Source organism: Rattus rattus, chromosome 16 (assembly GCF_011064425.1).
Source record: "Rattus rattus isolate New Zealand chromosome 16, Rrattus_CSIRO_v1, whole genome shotgun sequence".
In the NCBI taxonomy this organism is placed as follows: Eukaryota; Metazoa; Chordata; class Mammalia; order Rodentia; family Muridae; genus Rattus; species Rattus rattus.
In genome coordinates this window covers 33,255,560-33,270,783 of record NC_046169.1, presented here as the reverse complement: position 1 = coordinate 33,270,783, position 15,224 = coordinate 33,255,560, and the positions used below count along the sequence as shown (strand labels likewise).

Sequence of the window (15,224 nt, the reverse complement as noted above, 5' to 3'; positions counted from 1 at the left end):
TCCTGGTACATATCCACATACAGACAGAAAGAGAACCCTCTCCACAGTTGACCTCTAACCCTGTACATGTGCCATGGCATGAGTGCAGGTACACACACACACATACACACATACACACACACAGACACACATATACACATACATACACAAACACGCAAACATACACACAGACACGGACACTCGCACATATACACATACACACACATACACACACTCACACAGATACTCGCACACATACACAGTGACTCACACACACAGATACACTCACACAGACACCCACAGATACACTCACATAGATACGCATGTACATACACAGACATTCACATGTATACACACACACACACAGAGGCAGACACCCACATGGACACTCACGCAGACACTCATACACATACAGACCCGCACACGGACAACACTGACATACACAGCACACACACACACACACAGATACACTCACACAGACACTCTCACTCACAGACACTCACAGACACACACAGATACACACTCACACACAGATTCACAGACAGACACATGCTCAGATACTCACGCTCACACACATACATACTCAGACACACAGACTCAGACAGACAGACACACAAGTGTGCACTAATAATAACTAATTTCTTTTAAAAAGGAGGACATACGAACTGCCAACTCTCTAACAGTGCTTCCCCATAGGAGGGAAGGACAATGACCCCAGGCCTGACCACAGGGTAGCCCAGCGAGACAGACCTCTGAGTGAGCTCTGCAAGGCCACTGCCTGTTCACAGAGTCACTGGGAAACAGAAGCACACCCCCTCTGGCTGGGAGCAGGGAGCATCTGCATCCTCTCTCTGTGCTTCTAGAACGTTCCACATTAGGTCCTCTGGAATCACTGACAGGCCGTCATGGCTCCCTTTCCTGGGGCACTCACGTAAGTTCGGAGCTTGAGCGCAGGGACAGCGGGTGACTCGCACAGCGACAGCAGCAGCAGAAGCAGGGCTGTGAGCAGCTCCATCATATAAAAGAAGTGGTTGTGTACGAAGAGGTAGGCAGCCAGCGCTCTGGCATCCTTGGGGTGGGTGAAGAACTTGTCATTGTTCTGGCCTTCCTACAAAGACAGGAGAGCCTGAGCAGGCGAGCACGGAGGCGCCAGTGCCTGGGAGGCGGTAGGGCAGGAAGTAGAGCAGGTCGCAGAGGCTAAGACACTGTTCAGGCCATAGACAGGTTAGCCCCATCTCTGTCTGCTGATGGTTCAAGAACGACTGTTTAAATCTGCAGAACCAGGCGGTCTCAGAGAGCTCGGGGAAGTGCCTGATCCTTACAGGGGATGAATTCTTAGGCTTGACGAGTTTATGCCCAGGCCAAACTAGCAGGCTGGGCCAGGCTCCTTCAGCCTTCTCTGTGGGCACGGTAAAGTGCAGGAAAAGGCTGGAGCTTCCTGGAGTTCAAAGAAAGGGGAACTTCTGCCAGGAATCTGATGGCCGGCACACCGAACAGTGGCCACGGTGTGTTGAGTGATAGTATCACTTGGAGAAGACAGAGGCTATGCCCAACGCAACTCCTACAGTGTACAGCCCTGCCTATGCCCAGTGAGACTCCCAGAGCACAGCCCTGCCCAGTATAGAGTTTTGTGTACACTTAGCTCCTTGCTTAGTTTTTTTTTTTTTTTAACGTGGGAGGCTGCAGCACCCCGATTTCACCTTGGACAGACTCCAGGGTGCCCCTCAGTGTCCTGTGACACGCAGAACAATCCCCCACGAGGAACGATGCACTGCAGATGGCACAGTGCAGAGGCTGGCACCTCACTCACTCACACCTCGGTGGCTCAACGTTCCAGAGAAAAGGGCTCAACGGATTGCCACATCCAGGAATGCAGTGGGAAGGCAGTCACACTGGGGGACCCCCCTGCCTTCCCCACGACCCTCTTCCCCTTCCCAGGCCATAGCTGTTAGGAGATTCAGTCACTTCTCTAAAGCTGTGTGCTGCTGCCCTGATTGGTAACGGAAGATAAACCACAGCCCAGGCAGAGGAAGCAGAGGCAGGTCGTGCCCAGGGGAGGCCGCAGAGCCCTGTGGTCTGAGCAGGGCGGCATCTCCCACCATCTCACAGCAGCCTCAGGGGGCACAGAAGGCCTGGAAGCTTCTGCTTTAAATTACTAAATAAAGAATGCAATTCTTGTGCAACTTTTCCAACCAACAGTTAGGGAAGAAGGTCTGGTTAGAGACAGCCTGATAGGAGGCCCAGCTGAGAACTCCAGGACCCATAACCCATAACCACCCAGGGGATGGCGGGTAGGGGGCATTTGTCTCTACCAGCAAAGAGAGGCTGAGCCTCCACATCACAGGATCTAACTCAGCTCCCAAAGAGAACTCTGGGCTTGTGTACAGACCGCCCACACCAGGCCTCTGCTCTCTGGGGTTCACGTCTCCGGGGCACCAGAATCTCAACATTTGCATTTCCTCAGGGTGAGTGAGAAAGTTAATACACAAAGGTAAAAGCAGAGGAAGCCACTGGTAACAGCCGCCCTTGATGAGGACAGGGCCTGCATCCCACAGACACCGGGACTGGGCCTTCTCCAAAATGGCTGCAGGAAGCGCACACTTAAATCCCAGCACTCCTGAGGCAGAGGCAGGCAGGGCTCTGTGAGATTGAGGCTAGCCAGGTCTACATAATAAGTTTGGGGCAGCCAGGGCTAAACGGACCCGGTTTCTTAAACAAAAGGGAGAAAACTATGCTGCCTGAGGCTATCTGAATTTATGTTAACAAACATGTAATAGTTTTAAAGAAAAATATTGCTTTAAAAAAAGAATCCCAGTGCTGGAGAGAGGGCTCAGTGGTTAAGAACACCGACTGCTCTTCCAGAGGTCCTGAGTTCAAATCCCAGCAACCACATGGTGACTCACAACCATCTGTAATGGGGTCTGATGCCCTCTTCTGGTGTGTCTGAAGACAGCGACAGTGTAGTCACATACATAAAATAAATAAAGAAATCTTTAAAAGAAAAAATTCTGTAAACACCACCAGCCCTGGTGGCTCATCCCTTTGAACCCAACACTCAGGAGGCACAGGCAGGAGAATCTCTATGAGTTCCAGACTACACAAAGTGACCCATTCTGAAATCCAAAAACAAAAACAAAACCTCTCTCCTCAAAACCAACCATGAACAATCAGGCCGGACAGCAGCAACCAGGCACACAAGGAGACCAGACCATGACGCCACCCACTGCATGAAAATCCCTTTGCTGCAGTACAAGGCACACAAAATGTTCCCTAATGGCTGGGTCTCTGTGTGTGGTCCTGGAAGACAGACAGGATGGACTGCGGACCTAGGGCAGACACAGCCACAAATGGGGCTCAGAGGAGGGCCGGGCACACAAGCTCCTATGGCACAACCAGGTGAGCTCCCCACATCCCTATCCTCCACCCTCCCTTCCCCCACCCCCCCCCTTCTAACCTGGAGCAGGGACAACCATGTAGACCACAGCTCCTGAGCTTCTGAGCTGAGCACGCCCCTCCCCCTCACTCTGGCCTCCAGTGCCCATCCCCAGGCACTGACCCAGACACACTTACCTGGAGGTAGATTGCTGCCTCTTGATAATTCATCTCCCAGTTGTGTCCGGGGGGACTGGAGGGGGGACTGTCGGCTCCAGAGACCAGACTGGGAACCTGGGAGTTGGGGCCGCTTTGGCCGCCCCCATCTGTGTTAGAAGAGGAGAGAAACTCAGAAGTTGTGGCGGTTTGAATAGGAATGGATCCCCGTATAGACTCATGTATTTGAATCCTTGGGTCAGGGAGTGGCACTAGTAGGAGCTGTGGCCTTGTTAGAGGAAGTGTGTCACTGTGGGGGCGGGCTTTGAGGTCTCCTATGATCAAGCCACACCCAATGCGGCACAGTCTCCCGCTGCCTGTGGATCGAGATGTAGACCTCTCAGCACCATGGCTGCCTGCACACCATCACGCTTCTGGCCATGATGATAATGGACTAAGCCTCTGAAACTCTAAGCCAGCCCCAAGTAAACGTTGTCCTTTAGGAGAGATGCCTTGGCCGTGGTGTCTCTTCATAGCAGTAGGACACTGACTAAGACAGAGGCCAGGTTTAGGATAACACAGAACCTCTCAGCATGAGGAGGACGGGTCAGTCTGTTAGAGTGCCAACCTGTACTGCTAGCAGCAAGCATCAGGGTGGCTGGTCAAAAATACTTTCTCTTAAATAAGAAAAAAAAAAAAAGTGGCAGCAAGATAGCTCAGCAGAGGAAGGTGCTTTTCGCCAAGCCGGATGACCCGAGGTCAACCCCTAGGACTCCCATGGTGGGAGGAGGGGCCTGTAGACACGCCAACCCCTTCAATAGACAAATACATGTAATTCTCCTAAAAAGAAAAAGAAGCACAAAAGACCCGAGGGAGTGGGGGAGGGAACGGCTAAACCTACACGTGTCTGTATATATATTTAGACAAAGAAACGCAGGAAGGAAAACAAGAAAGAAATCTGGCTGTCTATGAGGATGGAGGGCAGGCAGAAGGGAGGGCTCGCTGCATAGACTTTTGACTTTTGGAAGCTTGTGGAGATCTGGCTGAATCAAACATTTAACCAGGGTGAATCTCACCCCCCCCCGGGGGGGCGGTGGAGGGCAGGGACGGGACCATCTGTTGCTTTCTTCCCACCCTTGTTCACCTCTCCCAGAACCCTGGCCTGTTTTGTTCCGACACAGTGCCCTCTCCCACCCTCAGCCACAGTGTTTGGCTTGGACAGAGGCTGGCTCTGGCTCACAGGCAGCTGACCCGGGCTCGCCAGCAGAGCCGGGGCTCATGGTGAGCACTGGAGCCAGCCAACTGGAGCCGACTTTGGCACCTGTCCTAGGTCAGCTAGGAAAGAGGAGCTCCTTCCTGTGCTCTGGCTGCCTCAAAAGGAAGGGTCAACGGGACCCTTTGACTTCCAAAACTCGTTAGCCTGGCTTGTCACAATCCGCAGTCTCTCCTGATCCCCACGGCGAGTTTGAACACACGGTGGTGACTCCCACGTGGTTCATTTACTGAGAAGAAATTAATCTATGACAATCTGGTTCCCTACGACCCACAACAAACGAGGTTTCAGGAGGAGGAACCCAATGTCTAGGTTGCACGGCTGGTGAGAAGCAGCTGTTTGGTGCATACAACCGCACAGGCAAGGACAGAAGAGGCAGGGGCTGCTGGGGTCCCTGCGTCCCAAGATCTCTCTAACCTGGAAATGCAGGCCAGGGTCACTGGGTACAGCCATCCACAAGGCTCTCCCCGCAAATTTATAAAACCACACGGAAGGGATCATTGACACTCACGAAAACATACATGTTTTAAAGTGCACAGCTTGACAATTGTTTTTTTGGAAGTGTGGGGGGAGGGTGGGTGGAGCCCAGGACCTTGTGGGCATTCTGTCGCTGAGCTGCACCCTCAGCCCAACCGCATGGTTTATGTCTGTCTATGTTTACTGGTGAAAGCGGCTGCTAAATCAAGAAATTAAACAACTGGGGGGGGGCGCTGTGTAGCAATAGGCCTGGAGTTCCGGCTTCGTGAGAGGCATGAGGACTGCAAATTCAAAGCCTGTCTGGATTACAGAATTCAAGTCCAGCCCAGACTTGAAATCTCTGCCTCAGAATAAAATGCAGGGCCCACCGGAGAGATGGCTCAAGGGTTAGGTTAAGGCTTTTGCTGCCAAGCGTGATGACCTGACCTTGATCCTCAGACCCTGCATGGATGAAGTAGAGAGCTGATCCCCACCTTGGCCTCTAACTTCCACACGTGCAGGATGTACAAAGGGACACGGTAAATAGACACGTATTAGTTTAAACCAAGTCTGATGGCACTCGCTTTTAGTTATAGCTCTTAAGAGGTGGAGGCAGGCGAATCCCTTTAAGGTCAAGGGTCACCTGGTCAGATCAGCCAGGGCTATAACAAGACTCTGTCTCCGTTAGTTAGATGAGTGGGTGAATGGGTGGATGAATAGATAGATAGATAGATAGATAGATAGATAGATAGATAGATAGATAGATAGATAGATAGATAGATAGATAGATACTTCAAAAGTAAAAGTGGGTCAGACATAACAAGATGCTGTCTCAAACAAACAAAGTTAAAAGTAAGGAGGCCGGAAGCACAGCTCAGCAAGGGAGTGTGCACAAGGCCGACAGTCAATCCCCAGCACCATAAAAACTAAACTAAAAAGATGGAAAAGTAAAGCCATGTGGTGGGAGCACCTTTAATCCCAGCACCCAGGACACAGAAGCAGGCAGATCTTTGAATTCAGGCCAGCCTGGTCTACAGAGTGAGTTCCAGGAGAGCCTGGGTTACATAGGGAAACCCTGTCTTGAAAGACCAAAAGTACATAAATACATAAATAAACCTCAATAAAAAGGTGAAAGCCCGGCTGGCTGCAGAGAATCACTCAGCCGCCACCCTGCCTGACGACCCTGAAACATTCTGTAAGAGGACTGACCGTCCAACCTGCTCATCGGCCTGCCTCCTCCCCTCAGTCTACGTAATCTGAAACGCATCCGCGCCGTGTTGCGTGCCAGTCAGTTCTGGGTGACTGCGTCTATGCCATCCTGTAACTGTGCCCTCGAGTATCCAGTGTCCGGCCCTGACTTCCAGTCAGACTGACTCGGGTGCAGCCGCTGAGGGCCAGGCTGTGGAGTGCGCGTGCATTCCTTAGGAGTAAATGAACACCTAAAGGTCAGGTGACCGGTCACAAGTGTGACCTCTGAAGCACGAAGTAGGCCAGGCACGATGGCCCGATGCAATCCCGAGCTTCATAAAACCAACAAAAACAAAACGAAACACAAGCTAACAAACAAACCAACAAAAGCAGGCAGGCAGATGCGGTGGCCCTGGGGAAACGACTCCACCCTCAGGGACGACTGCCCTGACGGGTGAGCCGCTCTCAGACTGTGCCTGGGACAGACGCGCTCCAACCACACTGCCTGGCTGCTGGACTCTAAGAGAACAGTAACAGTGTTAGCGCATATGAGCCTCTCCCTTTGCCTGACGAACGACAGCCCACCAGCCAGTCTAGCTTGTACTAGAACACCTACAGAGCCTGGCCTGTGCACCTGACACTTCACTGATAAGAGAATGGCCTCTTCCTCGTGAGGGAGAGCAATGCCCTCTGCACTTCCGCAGCTGGCGCCGAGTCCAGATGTGAGTAACTTTGTCTGGACTCAGAGGATGGATGACTGGGCTTTTGGGGTGTGCCCGGGGGAGCGCAGGCTGGCGGAGGAGCATGGGTCCTCTGTGAGGAGGCAGACTGGGGGGTGCTGAGAATGTACTGTCCTCACCGTGAGGTAACTGCACAGGCAACAGCTGAATCAACACAGGCCGAGGGGGGCCTCAGGAAGTTGACAGGCCCCACCCCTAGGATCAAAATGATTCCAGATTCCTGCTTCAAACCCTCCATTGTCTGGCCACTGCCAACAAGCACCAGATACTGTATAAAATAGATATACATGTCAGTTTAATTGTCTTCGTCTGTGTGTGTGTGTGTGTGTGTGTGTGTGTGTGTGTGTGTGTGTGTGTTTATGGTTTTTCCAGACTGGGTCTTTCTGTATGGCCTTGGCTGTCCTTGAACTTGCTCTGCAGGCCAGGCTGCTAATTGTCTTTTTGATTCTCACAGGCTTCTACTTTGCCACAGCTGGAGCCATCTCTCCTCCGGGCCAACACAGGCATGGCCACAGACTTGTCCTTGCAATGTCCTGCCCCCAAGACTTTTTCTATACCAGAAAGATTTGGTGTGGGTGTAGGTGTGTATGTGTGTTTGTGTGGTTATGTTTGTGTTTATGTGTATGTGTGTTTGTGTATATATCTGTGTGTTTATGTATGTGTATGTGTGTATGTTTGTGTATGTGTGTCTGTATGTGTGCATGTTTGTGTGTATGTGTGTGGTTCTGTTTGTGTGTGTATGTGTTTGTGTATTTGTGTGTATATATGTGCATATTTGTATATTTCTGTTGTGTGTTTATGTGTTTGTGTATATATGTGTATGCGTGTTTGTATATGCCTGTGTGTTTGTATATTTGTGTGTATGTGTATGTTTGTGTGTTTATGTGTATGTGTGTATATGTGTGTATTTGTGTGTGTTTGTGTATGTGTGTAGGTGTATATGTGTGTATGTATGTTTGTGTATGTGTGTATGTATATGTTTGTGTACGTGTGTATGATTGTGTGTGTGTGTGTGGGTATGTGTGTGTATGTGTATGCGTGTATGTGTGTATGTATGTTTGTATGTTTATGTGTATGTGTGTGTATGTATGTATTTGTGTGCGTGTGTATGCTTTTGTGTGAGTGTGTGTGTGTATATGTATGTTTGTGTATGTGTATGTGTGTTTGTGTATGTGTGTAGGTGTATGTGTGTGTATATGTATGTTTGTGTATGTGTATGTGTGTAGGTGTATATGTGTGTGTATGTATGTTTGTGTATGTGTGTATGTGTATGTCTGTGTGCGTATGCTTTTGTGTGTGTGTTTGTGTATGTATGTGTGTGTGTGTGTGTGTGTGTGTGTGTGTGTGTGTGTGTTAACTTCCCAGTTCCACATAAGAAAACTCCAGCAGGGCGGGGGAGACAGCTCAGCTGAGAAGGTGCTTGTGGCAGAAGCATGAAGACCCCCAGAGCTGCATGTGGTGGGGTTATAACACCAGCACAGGGGAGTCAGGTGGGTCCTGGGGGCTCACTGGCCAGCCAGCCTGGCTGCAAGTGTGAGTTTCAAGTTCAGCGAGAGACTCGATGTCTCAAATAGGACACTGGAATACAATCTCTGGCCTCTACACGTATGCATAGGCATGTATACCCACCCCACATGCATAGCACAGCACACACACACACACACACACACACACACACACAAACACACCTAAGTCAGCTGGTATTAGTCTTCTGCTTCAGAAATACAGTGTCTGCCTCCCTGGGAAACCGTAAGCATTTACTCTCACACACACTCCAATTAAAAAGGCCGTCTGTCCATCTGTCATATCTTCTTATCCCTTTTACCTCTTCGCCCTCACTATCCTGGCCCCTAGTTATTCTGGAACTTTCCTGCTTAAGGAACCTTTACATAGTCAGCTTTCTCCCGTCTTTCACCTTTCCACCCTCGAGCAGTCTTGGGAGAGGCTACCCTTGGCTCCTCTGTTAATGCCCATGACCATCTGTCTCTGACCTCTGGCCCCTATGCGGTCCTAGGAATGCTCAGCCTGTGGCGTGTTTGCCTATTCCCTTGGCCAAATGTCAGCTCCATAGGAACATGGCCCTTTGTCTTTGTGGTGTTCCCAAAGCACAGAATATGTGTGTGTGTGTGTGTGTGTGTGTGTGTGTGTGTGTGTGTGTGTGTGTTCAGTGTATAAAGAGCCAACGAATCCATCAGGACTGATGTGAAAGAGGGGATCACACACCCTCACGGGGCACAGAACAACAGGTGGCCAGGAGCAGAGGGCACAGAGCCAGGCCCAGGACCTGGCACCGTTTACACGAGGCAGCACCCAGGGGCGTTAATGGGTATGCCAGGGTCCCTCTGTATTCGTTTAAAGACTGTGTACAGAGGGATGGATGGACACAAAGGTGACCCAGGACAGACCTTTCAGAAAGCACAGAAAGGAAAACATGGTTCCAGTGTCCAAGTAGGGGAGCTGAGCTCTCCCTCCCACTACTGTGCAGCCGAGCATTTAACCCTTCACCGCGGAGAGCAAAACACAGCTTGGCAAGGCCTGGGACTTGTTAGAGGTTCTCCCACGGGGACAGGCCTGAAAGGCTCTGGGTAACCTGGGTCACTGAAGGGCTTTTCAAGGAAGCCACAGGTGATTCCACAAAGCCTCCTTCAGCCGTGCAGGTGGCTGGGTAGGATATTTAGGGATTACAGAAAGGTCATAAGTGGTGGGCAGGGAGCCACCGGCCCTCCCAGCCCTTTCATGTGGAGGTTTTTGGTGGCTTCAGGTCCAAAACCTCTTGCAGTCTAAGCTGCAACCCCCTGCCTGAGCCTGCTTGTCTGCCTAGCTCTGAGGCTGGAGAGGCTCCAGCTCCTAAGGGCCTATTGTCCCTTGTGTGAGCTGGGCTGAGGGGCTTGGCAGCGTTCCACAGAGAAAGGACAATTAAGAACCCCATGGAAGGGGAGAAGGGATGTGTCAAAGCTCAGAGGGTGGACTGTGTGGCTGGCAAATTCAGGTGGGGAACGGATCCCAAGGCCTGGCTCCGATGAGCACAAGCCAGTTTTGAAGTAAACAGAGGACGCCCTGTGGCTCTTCTGAGTGTCACCACAGTGCATGAGCTATCCCCTGATCCCACTGAGGCTGGACTCCCTGAATCTGCTATAGAATCCACGGCTGCACAGTCCCAGCCCAGTGACCACTGGCACCCACCTACCCTGGTGACCGGACCTGCCCACTCTCCTTGTGAGGAACCTCCCATGAGAAATAGGTGACCAGTCTTCAGGTAAGAGAGCTGGGCTCACACAATATCACTTCATGTAGCCTCTCATCATTGACTGTGGCAACAGGCCCTCTCCAACCCAGACCGTTAAAGACCCCATCAGCCCCTTCCAGAAAGAACCTTCCAGATGACTGGCATGGCCAGAGGGCAAGGCATACCACAAGACCACAACAGAGGGGCCAGGATGACATCATCAGGAAATGATCCTGGGGTTAGCCTTCCCCAGCTTCCTCAGCACAACTGCTGGCCTTGGCCTCTGAATTTCCACTTGTCTGGGAGGCAGCTAGAAATTCGCAGGGATGCAGGGACCGGCCTGCGTGGGCAGTGGGAGCTCAGATTCCCTGGCTCTGGCACCCACAGTTTGGAACAAACCAGAGAAGATGGCTGGGTGGCTGGGTGGGGGCATTCAGCCACCAGGAAGTTGACACTCTGAACCTAAGAGAAAGTTCCCTGTAGGTACACAGTATGTTCAGTAGTGCCAGTGCCCTAGGCAGGACTCTTTGGAAAACCAGGCTGAGCAGACAGACATGAGGACCTTGACTCCTAAAGATCTGTGTGGTCCCTGCCCCCGGACTCCATCCCTAAGCCCTGGCCACGGGCCCAGAGACACGAACACAATGTTATCAGAGAACAGAGAGGGGGACTGGAAAGCAATAGGCCAGAAAACAACCACCCAGACTTGGGCTGAACACGCACCGCCTCCAACCCTGAGACTCAGACAGCCCAGGATGACCCATATGCACAGATGGCCATGCTGCCTCTACGCTGATGTAACGGGCCCAGGCGCTCCCTTCGAACAGCTGGCTGCTTCACGTGCAGCCTCTGAAATGGCCCTGCGGGGAATCCGAGGATTCCGCTCGCTGGAGCACAGCAAGGAGCAGCATCCTGGTGTTGTGGATAAATAGAAATGGCTTCCATATGCCAGCCATAAAGCAGGGGTAGAGAGGCGAGGGCGGGAGAAAGAGGAGAGGGAGTGGGTGGGCAGGAGAGGGGCTGCTCTCCCTCCACACCTCCTCCGGCAGGCAGGTCCACCCCGGTTGGCCTTGAGGCCTGGAGAGGTAGCTTCAGGTAAAAAGACTAGAAGCTGCTCTGATCCAAAAGGCAGCAGCCAGTGACTTGGCCAGGTCTGAGAGACCAGTGCTGGAAGTCCATGACTCTCTCCTTTCCAAACTGCCCCCGGTCTCACACCCTCTTAAAACCACACCAGGCATGCATGCCCTTCTCCGGCCTCGAAATGCCCCTGCCGCATGGTAATCCTCTTCCATGGGGCCTCAGTTTCTCCGCCCTGTGCTAGGACCCGTGCCAGCTGTGCTCTGGGCACAGCAGAAAGAAATGCAAATACCGAGAAAGCACTCGGAGCCCTCTGGAAAGTGGAGCCCACCAGAATGACAATGAGCAGCCGCACAACTGCTTGCCAGTTGTCACTGAGAGTCCCCACTCCGAGGGCGAAGCTTGGGGAGGAGAGGGAAATAAAGCAGAGCGTTGCTGGGGCGTTCACGGGGGGCCATGGTGCTACACTGGTCCTGGGCGGATGGCATTTTGAGGACTCCCAGATAGAAACCGGGCAGAATGCAGAGAGGCCAGGAGCTTGGCTGCGAGATGGGGTGGAGAGTGCACCCCGGTATCAGCTAGTGAGGGCATACCCAGGCACACAGGCTGGCCTCTTAGGGTCTAGGGCCCTCCCTAGGGTTAGGCTGGCACTAACCCAATGCTAGCCCTGCCAAAGGCTTGCTTAGGCCTGGGGAGGAACAGAAGGCTCTGTTAGGAGATTCACGAGTCAGGCTCTGTTATAGAAGAAATTCTGGCTCGGAAGCAGTCGGGATAAAGCAGTGTGCCACCACCTTTAGCTGTCTTCAACCACCTGACCGGGACTGAATGGCCAAATCCAAAGCGATTCATCCGTGCAGTTTGCCCTTCTAGGACTTGGCAGGCAAAGGGCCAGGAGATTGAAAGCAATAAACTTAAGGAGGGGAAGGTAGGAGGGAGCAGGACAGAAACTGCTGGGCTGGGGAGTCGGGAAGGAGATACTGTACCCGGCACTGCAGGTGGTACTGTCTGAAGTACACACCTCTAAACCACACAAGGGAGGCACTCGCCAGGTCTTATAACCCTAGCACTTGGAAGACAGATAGGCAACTTGTTCTAGAACGGGAGGGGGTAGGGGATTAGTGAGTGGGAAGCCCAGGCACGAAGCATAAACTCGAAGGTACTTGCAAAGCCACGGAGAGTTCCAAAGTCCAGAAGCTTAAAGAGTCACAGAGAAGAGGTAAAAGGCTGAGGCAGGGGACCGACAACACTGAAGCTAGCCACTCACACTGGAGCCCCTCAGGACCATGTCTCTTTCTCAGGGCACCATAGAATAAAAACCCAAAACCCACCACAGGAGCTGCACTCTGCTGTTTTCCCACCATCCACAGAATGGGGACGCTATTGTGCATTAAAGAGACTTTCCCAAGGTCAGCGATGGAGTTCTCATCCCTCCTCTGCTGCTTCTGACAGCCCAAGGTCGCAGGATGGGAAGCTGGCCCACAGGCCAATTGACGGATATGGACTTGGGCCACTGGCTTCCCAGGAAGGCTCCAGTCACTCAGCGGTGAGCCACCTGAGGGCAGAGCCACGCAGCCCATCTTAATCAAGCCTATCCATGCTCACTCTACCTGAGTCAAGCTGCAAGGTTCATTTCTGCCATGGCACAACCACAGTCACAGTGATCCCCCCTCCCCGCGATGCTATTCTGGACATAAAGCTTTCTGGTCCCTGTCATCCCCCGTGGTTTGCTAATCTATTCATGACATCACCTTCTTCAGGTCATGAGTTTTGAGGCCCAGCTTGGACCTGTCAACCCCTGCTCTCCAGTCGTGGGGTGTGTCCCACAATGGGCCTCTATGCCCGCCACTACCCCTTGTTATCCTAGTACTGACTAGGAAAGTGCTCAGAAAAAAAAAAGCCTAGCAAAGTGCTCAGAATATCACAAATATCGCAAACATGCTTAAGACATACATGTGCACACATGCGCACATGCGCACATACGCACTAATCCATCTGCTGCTTCTTATAGGAGACTTCAGCATCTATACAGACACCTGAGCCATGGTTACTTGGAAGCACTTGGAATACTGTGAGACTCACCTCAGGGAGTAGGACAGCAGTGCCAAAGAACCAGGGGCTCTCTGGGTCCCTTTAAGAGGCCAACCGACAGCCCGTGCTCAGAGGGCAGACTGGCTCAAAACGCAGCCAGTCCAAGGCTGCAGCTGTGCCCTGCCAGAATCCACATAGTCCCTTCCCAGTGGCTCCCAGGGTCATTCGCAAAGAAGGCTGCCTGGATCCAGCTCTGTGAACGCTGCATCTGCAGCATCTGGGGCTGCGGCTGCTGCAAACCACTCTGGTCAGAAGAGCAGCAGTCAGAGGAAAAGCGGCCTCTCTAGTACAGGCACCTCCAGAAAGTGTCCTAGAAGACCTGGATGTTGGGGCACAATGGGCAACCCAGGGAGCTAAAACCCTGGGTGGTCAGTTGGACAGGCCTGAGCTGAATACTGTCTCCTTTTTGCCTCAGTCTCCCTTTCTGTCTAGTAGGACAATAGCCTGAAAGAGATATTATGAAGAAGCTCACTCTGGAGGCCTGGAAGGGAGAGCCTAATTGTCCAGGACATGGGGGTGGGGCAGGAGGAATTGGGGAACCAAAGAAGTTAACTCTCTCCAGATGCTCAGCCGCCAGGATAACAGGAGTCAGAAACCCAGTTCCCATTCCCTAAGAGGAAATCAGAATTCAGAATGAGGAAGAGCTGGGGTCAGCAAGGGAGCTTCCCCTATGACTCAGGCCTCAATGAGGGCAGCACCTGCAATGTGGCTACTTTGTTGATGATGCTGTTACTTTGTCGCTGACTAAAGGCTGACACTTTGTTACGAAATTTCTGAAGCCCGGCCTTCCCTTGGGACTGGATTACACAGTGAATCTCCCATTTAATCTGTTTAATCTCCATACCGACTCTCACTTAGTTGTTCATGCGATCATCTCTCAGATGAGGAATTGAGGCTCAGCACACACACACACACACACACACACACACACACACACACACACACACACACAACACACACAAAATAGCTTACAGCTTTATTCCAAGTTGTTAAGCTTGCACATCAAATTCTTTGTGCCGCCGAAGAAGTCTGGGCAACTGAAGAAACACTAGAATCCCTAACTATCTGTGGCTACTACTACGACCCTGCCCCTCCATCACAGATTCCTACAGCCTAAGAATTCTCCCAGCTAGGGCTCTGCTGCCCCTCCACATTCTGGGACACTGCCCTGTCCCCAAATAGAAATGGGTGGGGGGGGGGGACTCACTATGTAACAGACTGAAATGACCGACTGGCCTGGGGGCCCAGTGGCTTCAATACTAATCAAATCCAGCCTTGGTGAGGTTCCAGATCCGCTTCAGGGTCTGCATGACGACTGTGATCGCAAATGACGAGGCAGGCCAGCCAAGTGTGAACAGCCCGAGCTCGTGACAAGAGGGGACCCTCGAGAGCCACAGAGAGAAGATAGAATGTTTGCCGTCGACCACCCACAAGCGCGAGCCGATGCAGCCGGTGGCCTGGAGCGGCTCCAGGCCATTAGCCAGGGCCGAGTTCAGTTGTCACCCAGCTGACTTTCCACAAGGGCTAAGCGGAAAGAAAATGAAAGTGTGTAGCATTCCACTGAAGAAAGTGAGCTTTAAGCAATGGCAGGCAGTCTTCAGACGGCAGGGTTGGGGAGCTCAGATATGAGGGAAGATAACGCTGTAACTACAATACATGCAGGCTGGCG

General features: G+C 52.1%; 1 protein-coding gene across 1 annotated transcript in view; it reads right to left on the bottom strand.

Annotated features, from left to right (window-relative positions):
- Window positions 1–15,224, bottom strand: part of Tpcn1 (two pore segment channel 1) — a 56,674-nt gene that overhangs the window by 23,206 nt on the left and 18,244 nt on the right. The window contains exons 3-4 of the mRNA XM_032886463.1: window positions 3,550–3,677; window positions 911–1,087 (exon numbers count right to left, since the gene is read on the bottom strand). Of these exons, the coding sequence (XP_032742354.1) occupies window positions 911–1,087; window positions 3,550–3,677 (305 nt within the window). The remainder of the gene's footprint in view (window positions 1–910; window positions 1,088–3,549; window positions 3,678–15,224) is intronic.